The 24,219-nt window shown below is 44.5% G+C and overlaps 1 protein-coding gene across 9 annotated transcripts in view; it reads left to right on the top strand.

Annotated features, from left to right (window-relative positions):
- The window catches only part of SAMD13 (sterile alpha motif domain containing 13), a 309,780-nt gene extending 286,959 nt beyond the window's left edge, over positions 1–22,821 (top strand). For 6 of the 9 annotated variants that reach the window (XM_069232197.1, XM_069232198.1, XM_069232200.1 and 3 more), the window contains one exon: positions 21,859–22,821. In XM_069232197.1, the coding sequence (XP_069088298.1) occupies positions 21,859–22,002 (144 nt within the window). In that variant the 3' untranslated portion in view covers positions 22,003–22,821. The remainder of the gene's footprint in view (positions 1–21,858) is intronic. The other 3 variants (XR_011202910.1, XM_069232196.1, XR_011202911.1) reach the window with 2 other exon arrangements.
- The last annotated feature ends 1,398 nt before the right edge of the window (positions 22,822–24,219 follow it).

Raw genomic sequence — 24,219 nt, 5'->3', positions numbered from 1 at the left:
GCTGACAGCTGCAGACATTGGAGACCGACATGCGACGATATGAACAGATATTACTAAACAATAGGACAGTGGCCATCCCAGTAGCACAAGTATATGTCAACTATAAAGCGACATTGGACAGGCTATGCAAATTAGACTATGGGGAATACCAGGCAAAGAAACATAAGGAGGGCGATAAAGCCGGTAAGCTTTTAGCCTGGCTCTTGCGTTCTGACTCTTCATGAGTTCCAATCACGGCTATCCGTGATGGGGCAACTACTCAACACATGGAAGTCTATGAACTCTGCCTTTCACTTATATTATTCCAAGCTGTACTCCACCCCGGAACACACTGAGGGCGAACATATAGAGGCATTCTTGGATAATGCCCCTGGCCACATTTACATCCAGCCATGTGCACAAACTTGGAGGCATCCCAACTGGCCTCTGTGGTAAAATGCCTGAGATGGACGTCTGGCCGATCGGCTTCTATGCCACTTACCAAACACAACTTGTCCCTCAAATGTTGAAGGTATACAACTCCGCTTATGCCAGGGAGATCTTGCCTGCCTCTATGCGGGAAGAGGCGCTAGTGGTGCTACTTAAACTGGATAGAGATTCCTTACTGATGGAGTCCTACTGCCTGCTTTTCCTGCTAAATGCAGACTATAAGCTATAGATAGGGCACTGACAAACAGACTGACCCCCACAGTCGAAAGTATAATCCACCCCAACCAAAATGGGTTGAACCCAGGCAAGAATACCTCTATGAATCTCAGACACTTATTCATGTTCATGAACCACAGAGGAAACCCCTGGGTCACTTCGCTAGACCTAGAAAAGGCGTTCAACACCCTAGTTTGGGGACTACCTGCTGAAGGCACTGAAAAAAATGGGCATAGGCTACCACTTTCTTAAATGGATCACGCTGCTTTACAACACTCCTTTAGCACGAGTGAAAACAGGTAATCTGATCTCAGACCCCTTTCACATTGAACAGGGCACCTGGCATTGATATTCGCACAGGCTATGGAACTCCTGGTGTGTGCCCTTCACGCACGTGCACCAGAGTGGGGTATTCTGGCTGGGAGCAGATGGCATGTAATATCATTATATGCCGATGACACCTTGATATACTTGTGCGACAAGGCAGAGGTACTGAGCCTATTGATGGCTCTCCTGCAACAGTTTGGAAAGGCGTTTGGGCTGAGGGTGAATTAGGATAAAACCTGTTTATTTCTTCTCACATCCCTGTCAGAGGAACAACAAGAGCGGCTCCCAATCACCCCTCTGACATGGGCACTTGACTCTTATTAAGTACTTGGGCGTCAGAATTTATCAGTCTGAGAAGCACCTAAAAGAAGGGAACAATGACAGGGCACTGACAGGAATGCATTCATCCCGCCAGTTTTGGACCTCCCTCCCTTTCTCGTTGATGGGAAACATCGCCATCTCCAAAATGTTGGTACTTCCTGGGTTGTTATAAGTCTTCTCGGCCATCCGAGCCCTGCTGTCACGCAAGTTGTTTGCTGACATGCGATCTCTGCTTATCAGCATTCATTTGGGAAAAGGGTAGATGACAGGTGGCCCGGGACAAATTATATGCCCCACTGGAGTGGTCCGGGGACTGGGCACTCCAAACTACGAATACTGTTATGCGGCCACCCAGCTCTAATAGCCCATACACTGGTTGGCTTCACATAACTGAAATGAAATAGGGTGTGGACCCAGGGGACATACATCAACCCGAGTGTTGCAATGGCTACTAAGGACCGGCCCAGAGTTGCCTGGGGAGGACATTAATATGTTAATGCTGGTCGCCAAGAAAAGCAGGCACACATATACGCTCATGAAACACTCTTGCCCTCATATGCACCAGGATTATCCCTGTGGACAATGCTTGGTTGCTCAGAACTGCACACTTGCCTGAATGCAGCTGCCTGGGAGAGGGCCACACTCACAGAATAGGGGGACCTCTTTACAGACCAGGTACTAACCACATTTGATAGCCTGGTGGATGATTACGGCATACCATCGGGCATCTTCCTGACTTATGCCACACTTATGTGCTATTTGAAACAGTTTTAGGGCAAAAAAACACAATGAACTAGAATCATTGGCATTGCTTCAGGTGCTCCTGACTCATGGAGGTGCACGTAGGCCCGTCTCCAACATCTGCAGCTCCTTATGAATGGACAGGTAACAACCTCTACAAATGCTTAGAGTTTTTGGGATTCTGCCCTCAGCATAACACTTACAAACAATGGATACACAGTCCCTACACAGGTCTCGCTGGGCCGAAAGTCGTCTCCACTAATGTCAGACTCAAATACTCTCAATTCAAATACCTACACCAACCCTACCTAACTCCTAAGAAACTGGCACGCATATATCCGGGGGCAACAGACACGTGGCCGACATGCCAGTCGCTCTAGCCGATTTCATACACATGGTTTGGATATACCCTCACATAATCCCCTACTGGTAGACTATTAATGAGATCCTCTCCACAACAAAAGGATATCAACTCCACAGAGAACAAGTACATTACATACTAGGAGTCACTTCCCGTACTACACAACATAAGCCTACCAATAAACTCATTAACATGACACTATTCTTAGAGAAGCGCCGACTGGCAATGTGCTGGAAATCCACTATAGCTCCACCCCTTGCTTTGGATATTTGACCTGCGTACAGGAATACTAGCTGAGCAACATGCAGCACTCACTACCAGCACTTGTGGCACATTTCTGGCCAGGGTAGAGAAACAATCTGCTATATGATTACCCCCACCATGCCTTCCCATGATTCACATTGGCCAGACACACCACACACTCATGGCCAGGCAGCCCCTTCCCTCGATCACAACAGAACCATCAGGAGCATCGCAAACCAGAATTACTGCACCACCCTTACAACCCTCACACATAAAGTAGAGCTTGGTGATGGAACTCTGGAGTGCTGACTCCCCCTCAGCATCAGCATACCACGCCAAAGCTTATAATCTGCTAGCCGCTACACATAGACTGACGTTCACACACCATTGTTTAAATTTTTTTATATGTTGGTTAACATGGGTACAAAGAGTTGACGTGCAAGGTCACAGGACACAACCACCTCAGCCTATGACATAACACTGAACGGACACTGCTACTGTCTCATATATGTAATGCATATCCACTTTCTGCCGTTCCGCATCATCTGAAATGTATATTAGACCGTAATGTTTGTTTAAATGCTAGATATAATAGCCCTCATTATGACTTTGGCGGTCTCTAAGCGAGACCGCCAAAGCCACGGGCACTACTGGTTTTCCGCAACACTTTGGGTGGATATCCGGCAGTAGCCATGCTGGCGGACGGTGGCGCACTGGCATTGCTACCATCTGCACCGCCCTGCCTGAAGGACCCCACCAGCCGCATTAAGACCATTAATACGACCTAGCTTGTCCTGATGGCGGGGTGCTGCTGGCGATAGCAGCTCCCCTTCCCATTCCCTGCCGGACGACCTCCACGCTGGACAAGGTAAGTTGGGCATCTGACAGGGGAGGGGGCGGGGTTGTCATGTGTGGTGTCTGCGTGTGTGTATGCATGTGTATGCTCATGTGAGAATGCGACTGTGTGTGTTGTGTATACTTGGTTGTATGCGTGTTAGTGGATGCACGTCTGGAAGTGTAGGTTAGTGGGTGTATGCGTGGTGCATGTGGGTGTCTGTGTGCATGTATGCGGGGTGGGGGGTGCAATGTGAGTATGGGGGTGCAGTGACTGTAGGGGGGGTGGGGTCAGGTGCTTGCTGGGGCGGGAATCCATCTACCGGCGGCAGGGAAGACTAAGATTGAAGGAAGAGATAAGAATGTGAATATTGTGGTGTGATTTTTGCTTTTACTCTGTTAAGATGGACTTCAGCAGGAAGGACAGATTGGGAAGAGTTAAGCAAATCAGAGAGAAGAACACTGCATCTATTGATGGGGGTGATTCCTAATATAAGACATCAGCCCTGAAGTCTAGAGATTGGGCAGTTTGGATTTTCACATTAAGTGAAGACGCTAGATTGCAAAATGTTTGAATTTAAGAATGGGAGGTTGGACGGTGAAATAATTTGCAAAAGTGCATTACAAAACATTTTTACAGCTTTGGCAGTCAAAGGATGATTCCAAGAGGTTTGATGGAAGCAAACAGAAATTCAAGGCTTGAAACACTAAGCTCTGTTTTAAATGATTTAATTTTGGAGAATATGAGCCATCCAGTGTTTGAGAAATCCAGGAATGATTTTAGAACTAAAATGTATACTGGAGACAAATTTTCAGGAAAGTCCAGAGATATTTTGTCTGAAGCTATTCAGTGACCCCATTTAGTGCATGTGTAAGCGATATGAGGTACTCGCTAAGGTAGAGCTTTGGGAACAGCACAAGAGTGTGAAAGGGCGGAATATATGGATGTTTAAACCAGACCTCTGACTGGGGGTGAGTGTTTGAAAAGTTTCAGTACTCTGTCCATCATCTTTTTGTGGTGCTTATGTCTGATGAACAACAAATTACATTAACCAAGCTAACGTGGAATGAGACATTGAAGAAAGGCTGTATATATTTAAGCAAAATAGATGTACAATTTTCAATACTCCGTCCATCGTTTTATTTTGTTCATCAGACATCATCATTAATATTGGAACTCATTGGTGGTGCAAATTGTAGTGTAAAGTTGGAAATTCTTCTATATTTGGTTTGGGATATGCTACAGAGAGGATTCATCCACTATTTCTAATATTTATCAATCCACTGGGAAAGTCGTATTTTTAATAAATATGTAGAAAATATAACTACATATGTTATTCTGTGTCCTGAATATCCAGTTGGTTAATTGGAAATTTCGGTATGAGTATGAATTATCTGATGACTAGGCATAACCAAAAATAGTGTCAAGAGAATTCCATATTGCTTACCTTTTTGGGTATTGACTTAGCAGAATAAACTATTCAAGCAGGAGACAGAGTAAAAAAATTAAGACCGGTGCAGTCTAAGTACATCATCATGCTGAAATCGAAATTTCCAATTAACTAATGAGTTACATGTGCACCTGAGGGTCATTGTTTTTTTTTTTTTATTGTTCAGTGTTTGGTGTGCCAGCCTCACACTCCTCTAGAGGGCATTAGTGAAGCACAGCATACATACATGTCTTCTTATGGGTCTTTTATGAATTATTTCCAATGCCTAAAAATAAGACTATTGAGGACTGTACTGTCATTGCACATTGGCAATATAATTAACATAATGTGATATTAGTATGACTTAGTGTGTGATATTCTATTAGAACTGTTTTCACCAAATGGCATTATTTATAAATCTAAGCATAGTTCGAGAGTAAGATTGCGTTCCGTGGTTAAATTCTTAGCTCAGTTCATGGATCTGAATTTATTGCAATAACCCACTTGATGAATAACATACATTTGTTACAGTGTAATGGAGTGAAACTGTGACGAAAGACTGTAGAGAATCAAGCAAAATAGATGACTGTTATATAATGTGATGAAGGCCCCAGTCGAAACGCGCTGTTAGTCTTATCACCCTCCTACATTTATAATAAAATTAATCACAAAAGTCACGACCCGAAGTGTCACCTTTTTTGGGCATTTATTTATTTTTGGCTTTTTTTGCAAGTTTATTTAGTCTGGAAATGTTCCGAAGGCATCGGAGCACTTTACAACACAAAACATATATGGGGTTATAGTGGGTTACAATGATAGTAGTTGATCTCAGATTTTTACATCAGTGTATGTATACAGAAGTTATCACAAGACACAATTACAGCAATAGGGCAGAAGCCATGAACAGTTAAATGCAGCTCAGGATGCAGTAGAGAAAGTAAATAAGTTTGGTTAAGGGTGAATTAACCAGGATGTCTGTCAAATAGGAGGAGCTTGAGGTCCTTTTTAAAGGTTGCTAGGCGGAGTAAGGGAGGCAGAGAGTCACAGATTCAGAGGTGTGGAATTTAATAAAATATCTACTTGTCCATGGGACAGGTTGCTTCTTAAATGTACTTGTCCTGTAAAAAAAATCTACTTGTCCCTTTGGTGCCTTGTAGCACAGTGTCAAATTATGGCAGCAATCTCATTATGTAAAAGCTCTGATAATAGCTTATCAAATTATGCCAGGGCTACTACTATAGTAGAGCTTGAATACTTGCAATTTCAATCCCTACTACAGCAGTTTCCGTATTTTGCTACCTTTCTGCAGATATGCATAGTGGGGCTGGAGGACGCAGTAATCAATAGTTCCAGGGCTGGAATGCCTTTGAGTCTGCGAACCCACTAACTTGCATGTTTGAAGGATTTTCACCAGCTCTTCTCTAATCTTTTCCCATAATGAGAAAGGTTGGAAATGTAACCCTGACAGTGGCAGAATTAGAAGTTCTTCCAGAGTTGGAAAAAAAAAAGTGGTTTGAGAGAAAGTTAACTTGTAAACGCTCAATAGATTTTCACATGAGCACAACTACACATATATATTTGTTCGTGCCAAAATACAGTTTACAGATATTTTCTAGGAGTACGATTTCCTGGTCTACTTCTGTAAGGTCTTGTGAATTCATGAAATCTACTATGTATACCATGGGTGCACTTTTGTGACTTTCTTAAAGAATTGGGTCCCTAATTAGGTCTGGCGTTAACAAAGACATTTTGGCCCTCATTACGACCAGCCGCCTGCCAAGATCGGACCGCCGGGCGGCCGCCAATGCAGCCGCACCCCCGCCGTGGCCATTTGGAGATCCCCGCTGGGCCGCAACACAGGAGCCGGCTCCAAATGGAGCCGGTGGTGTTGCGGCCGTACGACGGGTGCAGTTGCACCCGTCGCACTTTTCACTGTCTGCTATGCAGACAGTGAAGAGCTGCACGGGGCCCTGTAAGGGGCCCCCAGGGGCCACACGACTCCCCGTACTGCCAGCCTTTTCCTGACAGTTCAAACCACCTGGAAAAGGCTGGCGGTACGGGGACTCGTAATCCCCTGGGCAGCACTGCTAGCAGCGCTGCCCTGGCGGATTACTACCGCCGAGGCCATTGTGGCGTGAAACCGCCGGCCCCGGTGGTGCGACCGCAGCGCTTCCGCCACGGTCGTAATGACCTGTGAAGCACCGCCAGCCTGTTGGCGGTGCTTCCGTCATTACAGCCCTGGCGGTCTTGTACCGCCAGGGTTGTAATGACCCTCTAAATTTTTCATTAAACTTCTATTTTTCTCTCTATCTGCTGGCTTTGCTGTGAGTGACTGCTTCCACAAGGAGCAAATTGGCACACAAAGTAGTTTTGTTTAGTGCCAGGAACTACTGTGGCAATCAGTGGCATGGAGGGGGCCCCCTCTGCAAAGAACAAGGAGGGCCACCTCCTTCCAGACTCACTCAGGGCAAGTGCTGTGGTGAGGGGGCCCACTGGAAGGGGGGCTGCGGGGCCATTGTTACGCCACTGATGGCAATGTGTGCTTTGGAGACCATTTTTGGTTTCTTTTTGCCCATAACAATAAAGTGTTACAAAAGCCATATCAAAACAAGGCACGCATTGACGAAACCAGAATACTCGGAAAAATTTCCGATTGGTTGGCTTTGCTAGGGCTTGTTTATTTTCATGCTTCCCATAATCTTGCTGAAAATAGTTACACTGATTTTCCATTAGGAATATTTGTTTTAAAATACTAGCATGCATCAACACATTTTACTAAATGACACTTCAAGAAATAGCACCTAAAGGCCCTCAACATGAACTTGGCGGTTCGGCCCGCCATGCCGGCAGTGGCGGCTGAAGCCGCCAGCCGGCATGGCAGGCCGAACCACCATATAATGAACAGGGTGACGGTTGCTAGCGGCAGCCGTCACCCACTGCCAGGCTCCCACCGTCAGACAGCCTGGCGGCGGGATGAAACACCATCCGCCAGGGTAGCGGCGCTACCCTGCGGATAATGTGTCTTTGCCGCCAACCTTTTCCTGGCGGGATATCCCACCAGGAAAAGGCTGGCAGAGGGGGTGCCTCAGGTCACCTCTTGGGGCCCCTGCACTGCCCATGCATTTTGCATGTCCCGGCCGAGCCTTTCTGAGAGCCGGTGGGCAGAAACAATGTTTCCGCCCGCTGGCTCTCAGAAATGTTCATAATGTGGCCGGCGGGGTTCCGGAGTCGCTGGCGGTCAGTGTCTTGACCGCCAGCATGAACACAGCAGTTGTTTCCGCCATGTTCATAATGGCCCCCGAAAATGTCATTGTTGCAAAGCATTTTTTTTCTACACTTTTTTCTGAACATTTTATTTTGAAAGCAACGACTCATCACTCTTGCTTACAAGCTTCTGCAAACATTTACATCTAATCAGAGCATTCTGAGAGAATTATACTTAGCCTCATATTGTTAAACTTTTCAAGCATGCGAGCACACTTTTTTTTGTTTGTTTTTTACTGAAACCTCTGTCAGTAGTGCAGTGTGACCTTAAAACATGTATTTTCAGCACTTACCCTAATAATGAAGGCTTTGCAATAATAACCCATAAATACAAATTCGAACAGCACAAACATATGGATACAAACATTACCTCCACTGCAGACAGCTCTCCTTTTTGTAAACTGACAGCCAAAGGGTTTGTTCTGCAGGGGGTTAGGCCTACTTGTACCAAGGACAAAATAAACATGAAAACCTGTTGCCGTTCACCTCAAGGAGTTCCCCATCCCTGCAGATTCTATTGGCACTGCCAGAGAAGGGACTGGTTGTATTCTTGCCTGAAGGTGGTTGGGTGGGGGGTGTTTCAGGCGCAGGGAATGGGCATCTCTGGAACCCTTATTTGCTAGAGAGATTTTCAGGTTCTCTTTTAGATAGGAGACTGAGAAGGAATGCATGCGATTTTGAATTGGGCCCACCCTTCAATGGGAAGCCATTGGAGGGTTAGCAGGGCAGGGGAAATGTGGCCAAATTTCTAGAGACCTAAGACTAAGTGTGTTGCAGCATGTAGTGTTGCTCTCAGTAGGCCTAGATGAATTGTGGAGATGTGATTCCATAGTTATCTGACTGGTTTTCCTGTAATGTGAGGCACCATTTAAAGAGAAGTGTTGCAGAGACACAGAGCCAATTTGGAAACAAACATTATTACAAATAGATACATATGCCCTGTTTTGCTTTTAGAAACATGTAAAAGGCTACTGTGAGTTTACAGAACTTAGTGGAAAATTAAAGGTAATAGGTAATATTACCAATGTTCATTTAGAGAGTTTAAGCATTTGTTTGAATTTGCATAGTCAGGCATATCACTTCTCAATTTAATTAGTCTATATTAATCTATTTATTTAACCAAATTCAGACCATCATTTGGTTCCTTTAATCCAAATCTCTCTCTCTCTCTATATATATATATATATATGTTCGATGGCATGTGTAGCTGCAGATACACATGCTGTGCACAGTCCGCCATCTGGTGTTGGGCTTAGAGTGTTACAAGTTGTTTTTCTTCGAAGAAGTCTTTTCGAGTCACGAGACCGAGGGACTCCTCCCATTTCGACTCCATTGCGCATGGGCGTCGACTCCATCTTAGATTGTTTTTTTTCCGCCATCGGGTTCGGACGTGTTCCTTTTCGCTCCGTGTTTCGGGTCGGAAAGTTAGTTAGAATCTCAGAAAAAATCGTCGGTATTGTTTGCGTTCGGTATTGGGTTAGTTAGAACAAATCGACACCGAATTTTGAAGAGCTCCGGTGGCCCTTCGGGGTTTTTTTGATCCCCCGTCGGGGCCTGGTCGGCCCGGCCACGTGCGACTTCAAGGCTGATGGAACGGACCCCATTCCACTTCTGCCCAAAATGCTATAACAAGTATCCGTATACGGATCAGCATCTGGTCTGTAACTTGTGCTTGTCCCCCGAGCACAAGGAGGATACTTGTGAAGCCTGTCGAGCGTTTCGGTCGAGGAAGACGCTGAGAGACCGAAGAGCCAGGAGACTACAAATGGCGTCCACGCCGACAGGTCAAGAAAGTTTCGAGGAGGAAGAAGAGGCTTTCTCCATCCACGAGTCGGATTCTGAAGAACTCGACGCCGAAGAAACACCCCAAACCGTGAGTAAGACGTCGAAAATCAAGACTCACGAGAAGTCCACAAAAGCCCAGGGGACGCCACCGCCAACAGGCCATGGCTTAACCCGAAAACCAGGCGACCGATCCAAGGCACCGAAAAAGGGCATGCTGGTGTTGAAGTCATCCGACTCTGGTCGAGATACCGCCACACAGCAACCTCGGAGCCGAGACAGCGGCTCCGAGAAACTTCGGCACAGAGACAGCGGCACGAAGAATTTCGGCACCGAGACACCACGCCGAAAACAAAGAAGGTTTCTTCGGAGCCTAAAAAGACTTCCGAAAAGGTTTCGGTTCCGAAACATCCAGCCTCGGAGCCGAAAACTAGTTCCTATACAGAGGAACAATGATTAACCTCCCAATTACACAGATTTGGAGAGGAGCTTCAAGCTGTGGAGCCTAACTACACGCAAAGAAGGCTTCATATTCATGAGGACACAGGGAAGATAACCACTCTTCCCCCAATCAAAATAAAAAGGAAACTTGCCTTTCAACAAAAGGACAAGCAACCACAGGCAAAAGTGGCAAGGAAAACAACCCCACCACCGTCTCCACCACCATCAATACATGCATCACCAGCAACAACTCCACCACTGATGCACTCACCAGCTCATACTACAATGAGTCAGGATGATCCCGATGCATGGGACCTTTACGATGCTCCAGTGTCTGACAACAGCCCAGACTCCTATCCCACAAAACCGTCACCACCTGAGGACAGTACATCCTACACACAGGTGGTCGCAAGGGCAGCCGAATTTCACAACGTCACCTTACATTCTGAACCAATTGAGGATGACTTTCTGTTTAACACCCTATCCTCCACCCATAGCCAGTACCAAAGCCTTCCCATGCTCCCAGGAATGCTAAGACATTCAAAACAAATATTTCAGGATCCAGTTAAAGGCAGAGCCATAACTCCAAGGGTGGAGAAAAAGTACAAGCCACCGCCAACAGATCCAATCTATATTACAACACAACTAACACCAGACTCAGTAGTTGTCGGGGCAGCTCGTAAGAGAGCCAACTCTCATACCTCAGGAGAATCACCACCTCCAGACAAAGAGAGCCGCAAATTTGATGCTGCGGGAAAAAGGGTTGCAGCACAAGCAGCAAATCAATGGCGTATTGCCAATTCACAAGCACTTTTGGCAAGATACGACAGAGCTCATTGGGATGAAATGCAACATTTCATCGAACACTTACCCAAGGAGTTCCAAAAAAGAGCGCAACAGGTGGTAGAAGAGGGACAAAGTATCTCAAATAATCAGATACGGTCTTCCATGGATGCAGCAGATACAGCTGCAAGGACAATAAACACTGCAATCACGATACGAAGGCACGTATGGCTGCGCACTTCAGGGTTCAAGCCGGAAATCCAACAAGCTGTGCTCAATATGCCATTTAATGAACAGCAATTGTTTGGGCCGGAGGTAGACACTGCCATTGAGAAACTCAAAAAAGACACCGATACAGCCAATGCCATGGGCGCACTCTACTCCCCGCAGAGCAGAGGCACATTTCGAAAAACACCTTTTAGGGGAGGGTTTCGAGGTCAACCCACAGAAACCACAACCTCACAAACAAGGCCTACTTACCAGGGTCAATATCAAAGGGGAGGTTTTCGGGGGCAATATAGAGGGGGCCAATTCCCAAGAAATCGAGGAAAATTCCAAGGCCCCAAAACTCCTCAAAATAGACAGTGACTCACAAGTCACACAACCCCATCACATAAAACCTGTGGGGGGAAGACTAAGCCAATTTTACAAACTTTGGGAGGAAATAACAACAGACACTTGGGTCTTAGCAATTATCCAGCATGGTTATTGCATAGAATTTCTCCAATTCCCTCCAAACGTCCCACCGAAAACACACAATATGTCAAAACAACATATAGATCTGCTAGGACTAGAAGTTCAAGCATTGCTACAAAAGGACGCAATAGAATTAGTACCAAATCTACAAAAAAACACAGGAGTTTACTCACTGTACTTTCTAATACCCAAAAAGGACAAAACTCTGAGACCAATACTAGATCTCAGAACACTAAATACCTACATCAAATCAGACCACTTTCACATGGTCACGTTACAAGACGTAATCCCACTGCTCAAACAGCAAGATTACATGACAACATTAGACCTAAAAGATGCGTATTTCCATATACCAATACATCCTTCACACAGGAAATACCTAAGGTTCGTATTCCAAGGAATACATTGCCAATTCAAAGTGTTGCCATTCGGAATAACAACTGCGCCAAGAGTTTTTACAAAATGCCTGGCAGTAGTAGCTGCACATATCAGAAGGCAGCAAATACATGTGTTCCCGTACTTAGACGACTGGTTAATCAAAACCAACACTCTAAGACAGTGTTCACAGAACACAAACTATGTCATACAGACCCTTCACAGGCTAGGTTTCTCCATCAACTACGCGAAGTCACACCTTTTGCTGTGTCAAACACAGCAATACTTAGGAGCGACAATCAACACAGCAAAAGGGATTGCCACTCCAAGTCCACAAAGGGTTCAAACATTTCACAAGGTAATACAGGCCATGTATCCAACACAAAAGATGCAAGTCAAAATGGTAATGAAACTCCTAGGCATGATGTCTTCATGCATAGCCATTGTCCCAAACGCAAGATTGCACATGCGGCCCTTACAACAGTGCCTAGCATCACAATGGTCACAAGCACAGGGTCAACTTCTAGATCTGGTGTTGATAGACCGCCAAACATACATCTCGCTTCTATGGTGGAACAGTACAAATTTAAACCGAGGGCGGCCTTTCCAAGACCCAGTGCCACAATACGTCATAACGACGGATGCTTCCATGACAGGGTGGGGAGCACACCTCAATCAACACAGCATCCAAGGACAATGGGACATACATCAGAGGCAGTTTCACATAAATCACTTAGAACTGTTAGCAGTATTTGTAGCGCTGAAAGCATTTCAACCCATAATAACCCACAAATACATTCTTGTCAAAACAGACAACATGACAACAATGTATTATCTAAACAAACAAGGAGGGACACACTCGACACAGTTGTGCCTCCTAACACAAAAAATATGGCATTGGGCGATTCACAACCACATTCGCCTAATAGCACAATTTATTCCAGGGATTCAGAACCAGTTGGCAGACAATCTCTCTCGAGATCACCAACAAACCCACGAATGGGAAATTCACCCCCAAATACTAAACAATTACTTTAACATTTGGGGAACACCTCAAATAGATCTATTTGCAACAAAGGAAAACTCAAAATGCCAAAACTTCGCATCCAGGTACCCACAAGATCAATCCCAAGGCAATGCTCTATGGATGAACTGGTCAGGGATATTTGCGTACGCTTTTCCCCCTCTCCCTCTCCTTCCATATCTAGTAAACAGGGTGAGTCAAAACAAACTCAAACTCATACTGATAGCACCAACATGGGCAAGGCAACCTTGGTACACAACACTACTAGACCTTTCAGTAGTACCTCATGTCAAACTACCCAACAGACCAGATCTGTTAACACAACACAAACAACAGATCAGACATCCAAATCCAGCATAGTTGAATCTAGCAATTTGGCTCCTGAAATCCTAGAATTCGGGCACTTAGACCTCACACAGGAATGCATGGAGGTCATAAAACAAGCTAGAAAACCTACCACTAGACACTGCTATGCAAATAAGTGGAAAAGATTTGTTTATTACTGCCATAATAATCAAATTCAACCTTTACACGCATCTGCAAAAGAAATAGTAGGATACTTACTACATTAGCAAAAATCTAACCTAGCTTTCTCTTCCATTAAAATACATCCTACGGCAATTTCTGCTTACCTACAAATTACGCACTCAATTTCATTGTTTAGGATACCAGTCATAAAGGCGTTTATGGAAGGCCTAAAGAGAATTATACCACCAAGAACACCACCAGTTCCTTCATGGAACCTCAACATTGTCCTAACACGACTCATGGGTCCACCTTTTGAGCCCATGCACTCTTGTGAAATGCAATACTTAACGTGGAAAGTTGCATTTTTAATTGCCATCACATCTCTAAGAAGAGTGAGTGAAATTCAAGCATTTACCATTCAAGAACCATTTATTCAAATACACAAAAATAAAGTTGTTCTACGGGCCAATCCTAAATTTTTACCAAAAGTAATCTCACCGTTCCACTTAAATCAAACGGTAGAATTACCAGTGCTCTTCCCACAGCCAGATTCTGTAGCCGAAAGAGCACTACATACATTAGACATCAAAAGAGCACTAATGTACTACATTGACAGAACAAAACTAATTCGAAAGACAAAACAACTATTTATCGCCTTTCAAAAACCTCATACAGGAAATCCAATTTCAAAACAAGGCATTGCTAGATGGATAGTTAAGTGCATTCAAACCTGCTATCTTAACGCTAAAAGAGAACTGCCTATTACACCAAAGGCACACTCAACCAGAAAGAAAGGTGCTACCATGGCCTTTCTAGGAAATATTCCAATGAACGAAATATGTAAGGCAGCAACATGGTCTATGCCTCATACATTTACCAAGCATTACTGTGTAGATGTGCTAACTGCACAACAAGCAACAGTAGGTCAAGCTGAATTAAGAACATTATTTCAAACTACTTCAACTCCTACAGGCTGAACCACCGCTTTTGGGGAGATAACTGCTTTACTAGTCTATGCACAGCATGTGTATCTGCAGCTACACATGCCATTGAACGGAAAATGTCACTTACCCAGTGTACATCTGTTCGTGGCATTAGTCGCTGCAGATTCACATGCGCCCACCCGCCTCCCCGGGAGCCTGTAGCCGTTTAGAAGTAGATCTCAAACATTTGTACATTTGTAAATATATTACTTAAAACTTTATTATGTACATACGCATTCACTCCATTGCATGGGCACTATTACTAGCATACACAACTCCTACCTCACCCTCTGCGGGCAAAACAATCTAAGATGGAGTCGACGCCCATGCGCAATGGAGTCGAAATGGGAGGAGTCCCTCGGTCTCGTGACTCGAAAAGACCTCTTCGAAGAAAAACAACTTGTAACACTCCGAGCCCAACACCAGATGACGGACTGTGCACAGCATGTGAATCTGCAGCGACTAATGCCACGAACAGATGTACACTGGGTAAGTGACATTTTCCATATATACACACTAAAAAAAGTTACAGGGACATAATAGGCTCAGATTTTACATGCACAAATAAGTAACTATAACTCGTGACCCCCACAATGCACAGTTTTCTCATAAATAATGTTATTACAAATGTTGCAGTGATATCAATGATGTCATAGAAAATGTCAGGACTGAAATAATATGTGGGCTAATTAGCAATGCTTGATGAGGGTGCCAGTGTCACCACTGGGTAGTTACAGTTAGGATCATGTTTCCATAGGAAGTGCATTTTTTGTGTTGCTATAACTTTGGCCTCTTTTGATGAACCTCCAGAAAACGCCCCAAAAAGGTGCTTTTTTTGGACTAGATTGCACAAGCAAAGTTTCAGAGTGAGCCATCTAGCAGGAGCTGAGAAAAAGGGGACGTCCTAAAGCAAGTTTTCCCCATTCATTTTTTCATTGAAACTTTAGACACCTCTACAGCCCAAACTGCTACACATGCTCACACCAAATTTGGCAGAAAGCTAAATGTTGGTCCAGAAAAAGTGCTTTTTAGGATCGAGTCTGCAAGAGCATGCGCTAGTGCATGCATCTCTCCTGCAAGACACTGTAGTTAACTATTAGGGCTTGGAGCCTGCCTTTTGTTTACCATTTGTTGGCTTGGCTGGCACCCTTCTTTACAGTCTTGTAATTGGTCACTGTAGGCCTCCATTCCTCTCTGGGTAGCAGGGACTAAGCACCGATTGATTAAACGTAATCAGTGCCCATCCAGTGCTCCCTGTGGGATTGCGGTACTATTTAGTTCTTTTTAACCTTTAGTGCCATGCAAACAGAAGGCGTGTGGCTGGCAAAAACATGCTCAGCAGAACAAACACAATTGCAAATATTTATTCTCTATTGTTAACTTTCTTTAATATTGCCAAGCCTTCTTTTCTCAGTTTGCACTCACGTTTTCTTTTGCTTTTACTCGTGGGCGCTGTTCTCAAAAGATGATTCTTGTTCTAAATATTGTAAAGCAACATTGTTTCTTTCTTATATGTAGTTTCTGAAACAATGCCTTAAGACATAAGCGTGCAGTACTCCCCCGTCCACCCCACTCCACTCCTCCCCACTCAATCCATACCAATACCGTCGAGTCAGTCCAGTCAACCCCAGAATAATCCAATCCACCCCACCCTAATCAACACTACTCACCCCAATACAATCCACTCAAATCCACCACACTCCAATCCTCCCAACCAACCCCACTCCAGTCTGCCCCACTTCAAATTGCCCACTCCAAAATAATCTACCCCACTTCAATCCAAAACAATCTTCCCCACTCCAATCATCCACATTCTTCTGCCCAACTCCAGCCCAGAACAATCTGCCCCATTCCAATCTGCTCCAGTCCAAAACAATCTGCCCCATTCCAATAAAAATCAATCTGCCACACTCCAAGCTGCCCCTTTCCAGTCTAAAACAATCTTCCCCACTTCATGCCAAACAATCTGCTGCAGTCCAGTCCATCCCGCTCCAATCTTCTCCAATCTAAAACAATCTGCCCCGCTCCAATCTTCTCCAATCCAAAACAATCTGCCCCACTTCAATCTAAAACAATCCACTCCAGTCCAAAACAGTCTGCCCCACTCCAGACTTACCTAATCCAATTCACCCCAGTCCAATCCACCCACTCCATCCCAATTCCCCCATTCCAGTCCACCACAGTCTCCCCACTCAAGTCCAATCAACCCATCATCAGTCCAATCTACCCCAATCCAATCTACCCCACTCCAGTCCACTCCACCCCTCCAAAGTTCCCCCACTCCAATTGAATCAACCAAAATACACCCCACTCCAATCTACAAGTGTCTGCCCCACACTAATCTGCCCAACTCCAAACCAAAACAATCTGTCCTACTCCAACCCAAAACAATCTGTCCCACTGTAACCAGCCCCACTCCAGTCCAGAACAATCTGCCTCACTACAATCTAAAACAATCTTCCCCACTTCAATATGCAACGCTCCAGTCCAAAACAAGCTGCCCACTCTATTCCGCCTCACTCTAATCTAGTCTACCTCACCCCAGACCAATCCACCCAACCCCACTCTAATCCAATCCAATCCAATCCACACCACTCTGATCTAATCCAAACCACCCCACTCTACCCCATCCCAATCGAGTTCACCCCAGTCCACCTCACTTAATCCAATCCACCTCCTGCAATCCAATCCACCTCACTCCAGTCTAATCCACCCCTCTGTAATTAAATCCACCCCAATCAAATTCACCCCACTCACTTCAACCCCACTCCTCTCTACCCAATCCATTTCACCCCACTCCAGTTTACCTCACCTCAGTACAATCCACCCCTTCCAATCCACTCCACCCAAACCCAAACCACCCCACCTCACCCCAATCCAGTCCACTCTACCCCAATCCAATTCATACCACCTCACCCCATTCAGTCCACCCCTTCCATTCACCCCAGTCCAATTCACCCCACTCCAGTCCATTCCTGTCCAGTCCGCCCCACTCCAGTCCACTCATCCCACCCCACTATATAGTCCAGTACATCCTACCCCACTCCAGTCCAGTCCTTCCCACCCCATTAGACCACAACTCCAGTCCAATCCACCTCACTCCAAACCAAACCATCCTACTCTAATCCAATTCACCCCAACCAAATCCAGTCCACCCCACTCCAGTCCTATCAATCCAATCCACCCACCACAAACCAGTCTAATCCACCCCAATCCAATCCACCCACTCCAATCCACCTAACTCCCCTCAATCCAACCCACCCCCAATCTACTACAATCCACCCCACTACCTCAGTCTCCTCCACCCAATTCCACTCTACAACACTCCATTCTGACACTGAACTCTACAACACTGCACTCAAGACATTATGTTACTGAACCACTGTACTCTACTCCACTCCACTCAACTCTCCAACCCTCTACTCCCCCTGCTCCACTCTACGACACTCTACTCCAACAAATCCAGTCTACGACACTGATATACATCATGGTTTTGCCAATGCTTGTAATTTGGTGTAAATCCATTCAGTCGTTTTTGAGCAATTAATGCGCAAAATCTGTAGATCTAGGGAAATGGAGCCTCATCGGATCCAACAGATCTCCTGCTGAGATCCGATTGGCTGTCACCCCATCAAGAAGAAAGTGGTGGCAGCGATCTTAGGACTCAGGACTCAGTCCAGAGTCCTAAAAAAAAGAAAAAAAAAGACATAAGGGGGCCAAGGCCCGGGAGGATGATGCACTTTTATTTTTAACGAAGAGGGAGGCGCGTGCCCCCCCCTCCCCTCCAGGGAAGGAGGTGCACGCCTACTTCTATAGGCCATTTTCATTGGCTTCATCCACCCCAGAATACTGTATTTTTTAATAGGATTGGTCTATGTATTCCACCTCCCCCCCCCCGAGCCTGTAAAGGCACCAGGGACCCATCCCTCTGGGCGGGCTAACATGCTATACCCTAGGGAGCCCAACCCCGGGACACAGCAGTTTCCCTGCCTGCACCAGCACGGACAGGGAAACTTGTGTTTGCTCCACCAAACAGAAGCAGATACAAAGTTGCCTCCCAGCAGGCAGGAGCTTTAAAAATGCTCCTGCCTGCTGAGAGCAGACTTTTGATCTGTTTCCCAGATAAAGATGTTGCATACTGTGGGCGTGAACGATGCTGACACCTCCAGCATGCAGGGAGATGACTGGGACCACAGGGGCCGACGACTCCTCCCCACAGCCCAAATGTGTGTATTGTGGGTGCCCTAGATTGGCCTCAGGACATCCACCTTAAAATAATGCGGGTCCCGGGGGATGGGGTCGCCAGGCCGAATAGGCTTGAGGAGGGGGCAGCATGGCCCCCTTTCCTTTTAAAATAAAATAAAGAGTTTCAGGGTTGGGGCCCCCAGGGCCTAAAGAGACTTGGGTTGGGGAGGCATGTGCGCACCCTCCCCTTGATCAAATAAAGATAAGACCCCAGGAGATGAAGTACCCAGGGCTTCATAAGGCTAGGAGAGAGGGGCCACATGGCCCCCTCCCCTTTAAAATAGATACAGCCCTGGAGAATTAAGGTCCGCAGGATCTGATCAGGCTCAGAGAGAGGAACCAAGCTGCTCACCCTCCCCTTTGAAAAAAAAGTTGCTGGGGATTGGGGTCCCCAGGGCCTAATAAGGCTTGGGGATTAGGACCAGGTGGCCCCCTCCCCTTTAAACAGGGCAGATTGTAGTTGACTGTCTTTGGGGGTAGCCACTGCCAGGCCTTTGGCCATCCCCCTGGCATGCATGACCGAAGGCCCTGTATAGCATGGGTTTGGTCACAGTATTTGAGGGGGTTGCAGCAAATCCCTGCTGTGCGCTGCATGGTGTTGGCTGTATGCGGACCCTGGCCCTGTGGCTAACCTTCCGCTGTGCAAGACCGAAGGCCCTGCGCAGCATTGGGTTGGCTGCCTTTAGGGAGGTTGGCCACATCGTTTGGGGTGGAGGGGGGGTAATATTTATGTATGCCAATAAATTATTATTTTACGTTCACTGAAAAAATCACTGGTTAAAATAAAGTTATAGTTAGGTGAAATGTTCAGTTAACAACGTAACATTTTAAACTCTTAAAATCTCAGAAATTAATCAGTTGTAATTATAGTTGTCTCAAGTAACTATGGCTCATTCCCTAAGGTAGCTATAACTCGCGCCCTTCCCATGCACTGCTAATTACCACGCATTACATAATTTATGAGATCATCTTTGACATCATTGATAATATCACTGCAACATTTGCAGTGAAATTATTGATGAGAAAACTGCTTGGTGGGGGCGGGAGTTATGGTTACCCTAGGGCACGAGTCATGGTTACTTGAGATAACTATATCTGTAACTGGTGAATTTCTTTAACATTACTTTAACCTTTGGTTATTTCAGTGGAACTATATATTGCGTGTGCGTGTGTGTGTGTGTGTGTATATATATATGTATATATATATATATATATATATATATATATATATATACTGAAAAAACAAAGGTTACAGGGACATTATAGTTAGGAAATAGAACTAAAAAACCCTCAGAAATTCACGTAAAAAACAAAAGTTACAGGGACGGTATAGTTGGGTTCAGATTTTGCACTCTCAAAACCATAGCAATTCAGCAGTTATAGTTACACTTATATCAAGAAACTGTAACTCGTGCCCCAAGGTAACTATAACCATCGACAGTTTTCACATCCACTGGCTGGATCAAAAAAGGCTGCCAACGTCTACAATGATCGTTGGATTCACTGGATCCAAGAAATGTAAAGCTGTGCAGAAAAGGATCATATTCTGTGTTGAGATCTGCTACACTCTGACTTAAAATCAGCCTCCTGAAGGTTTGTGGGCTTGTTTTATCATAGCAGAGACTTCTGCCACTGCTTTGGCTTTCAAGGTGTCTGGTCTGAACATTTTTCAGGCTTATATGTGGGCGTCCCTACTTACATTCAGAAACCACTACTGTGTGGAAAGCCTGGCCTGGTCCGCAGAGAAGAGTGCTTTGCCCGCTCAGACGTGAAGGACTTTTTGGTTTGAACCAGGGCACAAACCCACCTCCTGGAAGCTGTTGCTTGAATATCTTAAAAAGGTGAGGTATCTGCAGTTAGACGTCTCTGTCAGAGCAACGCGTTACCTACCTTTTGAAACACTGTTTTTTGGCAGAGACACTCTGTAACTGCAAATTCCTCACCAACCTGTCATGCCTGCTTGTTCTGTGGCCTGGACTCTTTCACCTGAAAAGATTCCAAATTGCAGATCCGCACATGGGTCATAACCAATTTGACACTGGGCTCCACAGAAAGCAGCTGACTTCAGCGCCCCTGTACGGAGGCCTGTGCTTCACCTCCAGAGCATAGCGACATCACTACCGAGCCACATGATACCACCTATAGGCAAATGGGTGTACTGCTCAAGGTTTTTCCGGAACCAGTCTGACACTTGAGGGAATATTCAAAAGCTTTGGAATCTGAGGTTAGATGGGAGTATCGACGAGAAAGAGTTTTACCGAAAATAACTTGTTCTTCTGGTGCACATTACCCCAGTCCTTCAGCACCTGCTCTGGCTGCCCCGAGGGTCATTGGTAGCATGTAAAGCCTCGGACCCAACTGTTGCAGCTGTTTATAAAGCTGCTCCTCTTTAGGTAAAAAGGCACTTTAAACGTTGCCAGGTTGTTTTAATCGGTATGTTAGTTACTATAGCAAGATACAAGGTGGAATATATATGCAGTTATTCGCACAATCCAACTATTTAGATAACACGAATTTGGTAAAACGTTAAGGCCTCCACAAATAATAGCTTTTACTGCTGAATACATTGATGCCAAAAGAATAAAACATAGTAGCGTGTGGATATAGTTTCATGTTATTTGGTCATTCATGTTTCTTTGTTCGCACGTGGAATTATTATGCATTTACAGTTTGTAATATGAAAGAAATATAAAAGCACGCTTACGAGACAGAGGATTGACTCTTCTCTCACACATAACTGACATTTTGTATTGAAAAATCTGGATATATTTTTACCCCTTACTTAAGCGTGCTTTGAGTTAAAATAGGCGCCTCTGTTGGCAGTTTGTCGTGATCGCTAAATATTTGACTCAGTCTGCTGTGGAAATAAACGTTGCCTCTTTCCTTCTTTTGTAGGAAATCGATGGTAAGTCTCTGCTCCTCATGACGAGAAATGATGTCTTGACTGGACTTTCGTTAAAACTTGGCCCGGCTCTCAAAATCTACGAATATCACGTGAAACCTCTGCAGATACAACATTTGAAGAACACTTCGCCTTAATGCACAGACCCATCGAGGTCTTGATGTGATACAGAAGTGATTTGGTTTCTTAACGATGGAACAACAACTTACAATAGAGCACATATCTGTATAGCGCGCTGAAACCAAATTAGCATTTATATCCTATTGGATAGATTAGGCAATATGCTTGAAATGATCTGTGGGACGTTTTCACGCACTTTCTGGACATGAGGCGTTACCTCTCTGGGCTTCCATCGTTTAATCAAGAAAATTGATGTCTAAAATGAAGAAGCATCGGATTGGAATGTTTTCAACTGAAAAGGATGGTTTTAGATAGCGGCTTACTGAAAGCCTGGGAAAGAAGTCCACCGACTAGACTTCTGACTCTTTTTTCACTTTTTACATTTGTTTCCAGAAATGATAAGCACATTAAGCTTCTGCTAATGTTTCTACTGAACAAAGTGGTATATTGCTTAATATTTGTTTCTGTGTAATTCATTTTGTATGATTAAAGTAGATTTGAGCATATCACAATATGTGATAGTTTGATACGTTAATATTTTTATTGAGCTGGAGACACTGCTCAAGACCAAATCCCTAGTATCACCATGGCTGCTGCATTCAAGTTTTAACAGTAGACCTACCTAAAGATGGCTGCTTTCGGTTTTGAGATGAGTTTTTATTGTCTTGTTTATATTTATAGTTTTTCCTGTAAAAATTGTGAAAGTGCTACAAATACTGATTTTTGGATCTGATTTTTTTTATTGCCGTCTCCTTGTGTTGTTCTAAATGCTTTTTGATGTTATGTTTAATTATGTAAAATACTTGAATAAACTGCGGGCTTGCCACATCCTGCAAGATGGCTGTCATTTATCCTACAGTTTATGTGCCTAAATCGCGTTTCACTGTCTTCAATTTTATGTTGCAGCTGAGACAACAACATGTTGCCAATGTTATATAATAAACAAGTGCACTATACTTTTTTAACTGTGCTATTGTCAGCTCCAGGTAAATAGTTTATTTAGGCTCCAATTTCGAAAATGAGTCAAAATTCTGATCAGTGCATATAATCTCTTTGTGTAGGGATCGGAATTTCAAGTCCTGTTAAAATATCCGGATGGGATATAATTAGCGATGGGCATAATTCCGTTTAATGTAATCATACAAAATTACCTAAATGTCAGTGAGATTACGTGGAATTACGCAATTGCCGTATTTCTGCATTTAGAGCATATGTTTTTTAGTGCAACAAAGTGCCTCATGTCCAAAATAGCAGGTTGTATTTATTATGTGCCAAGAAATAGCACTAACTGCAACAGAAACAGAATAGCGAATGCAAGAATCCACTCGGGCCGCTAAATGTGCACTTGGAGAAGGATTTTCCCCAAACTACTCCCAGCATCTACTGATAGTGAGGAATTCGGTACGATAGGCCCCATTTCTGCATGTTATGTAGTCTGTCCGAATGAAAACTTGGATCAGGAGCTATTAACCAGACAGAGTACATACATTAATCTAGGGTGATATCAGAAAATATTGGGGGCAATAAATATTTGCATGTGCATCATATATTCCTGCTCCGTTTACGCAGGCTGAACCTTTTGCTCTTTAGCTGGGGAAAATGGACGGAATTAGAGATATGAGGAATTGGGTGGGGTAGGCCCCAAATTCTGCATGTTATGGACCATGTGCGAGTGCAAACTTGGAATCAGAGATATTTACCAGACACATTCAATATTTGACTCTGGGATGTCTGCATTTATCCACCCCATAAATTTCTCAACCCCATAATGCACCACTTGTACAAGGGGGGTTAACTATTCAGTAAATGGATTCATGATCTAGAAATGCGATTTGCTTCTTGTTTTATACTCGTATGGGATTACTTTTATTGTATAGATCATCACGTTAAATGAACAAACAGTAATCGTGTAAAGAACCCTTATGAGCCATTTAGACTGCCAGGGCTGCTAATTGTCCTGTCTTCGCATTCATGACATTGCCATATTTTCATCGTGGTATTGAGTGATGTTTTGAGGTCTGCTGTGTGACACTTGAGTAACAATTTACCAGAAATGTAATCATTGACCCCAGAAGGGAAATTTTATTCACCTGTGTTAAAGACATTGCCATGAGCCAACCCCAGTATCATCAAACTATAGTACCTTACCCCCGTATCACATTGATTTAATTATTCTACTGTATGAACTCTCCTCTAGTCACAGTGGAGGATAGCCAGCGGCCAATTATGCGAGG

The sequence above is a fragment of the Pleurodeles waltl genome, chromosome 4_2 (assembly GCF_031143425.1).
Source record: "Pleurodeles waltl isolate 20211129_DDA chromosome 4_2, aPleWal1.hap1.20221129, whole genome shotgun sequence".
Taxonomy (NCBI): domain Eukaryota; kingdom Metazoa; phylum Chordata; class Amphibia; order Caudata; family Salamandridae; genus Pleurodeles; species Pleurodeles waltl.
The sequence above is the reverse complement of the archived record's forward strand: the minus strand, read 5'-3'. Positions and strand labels throughout refer to the sequence as shown.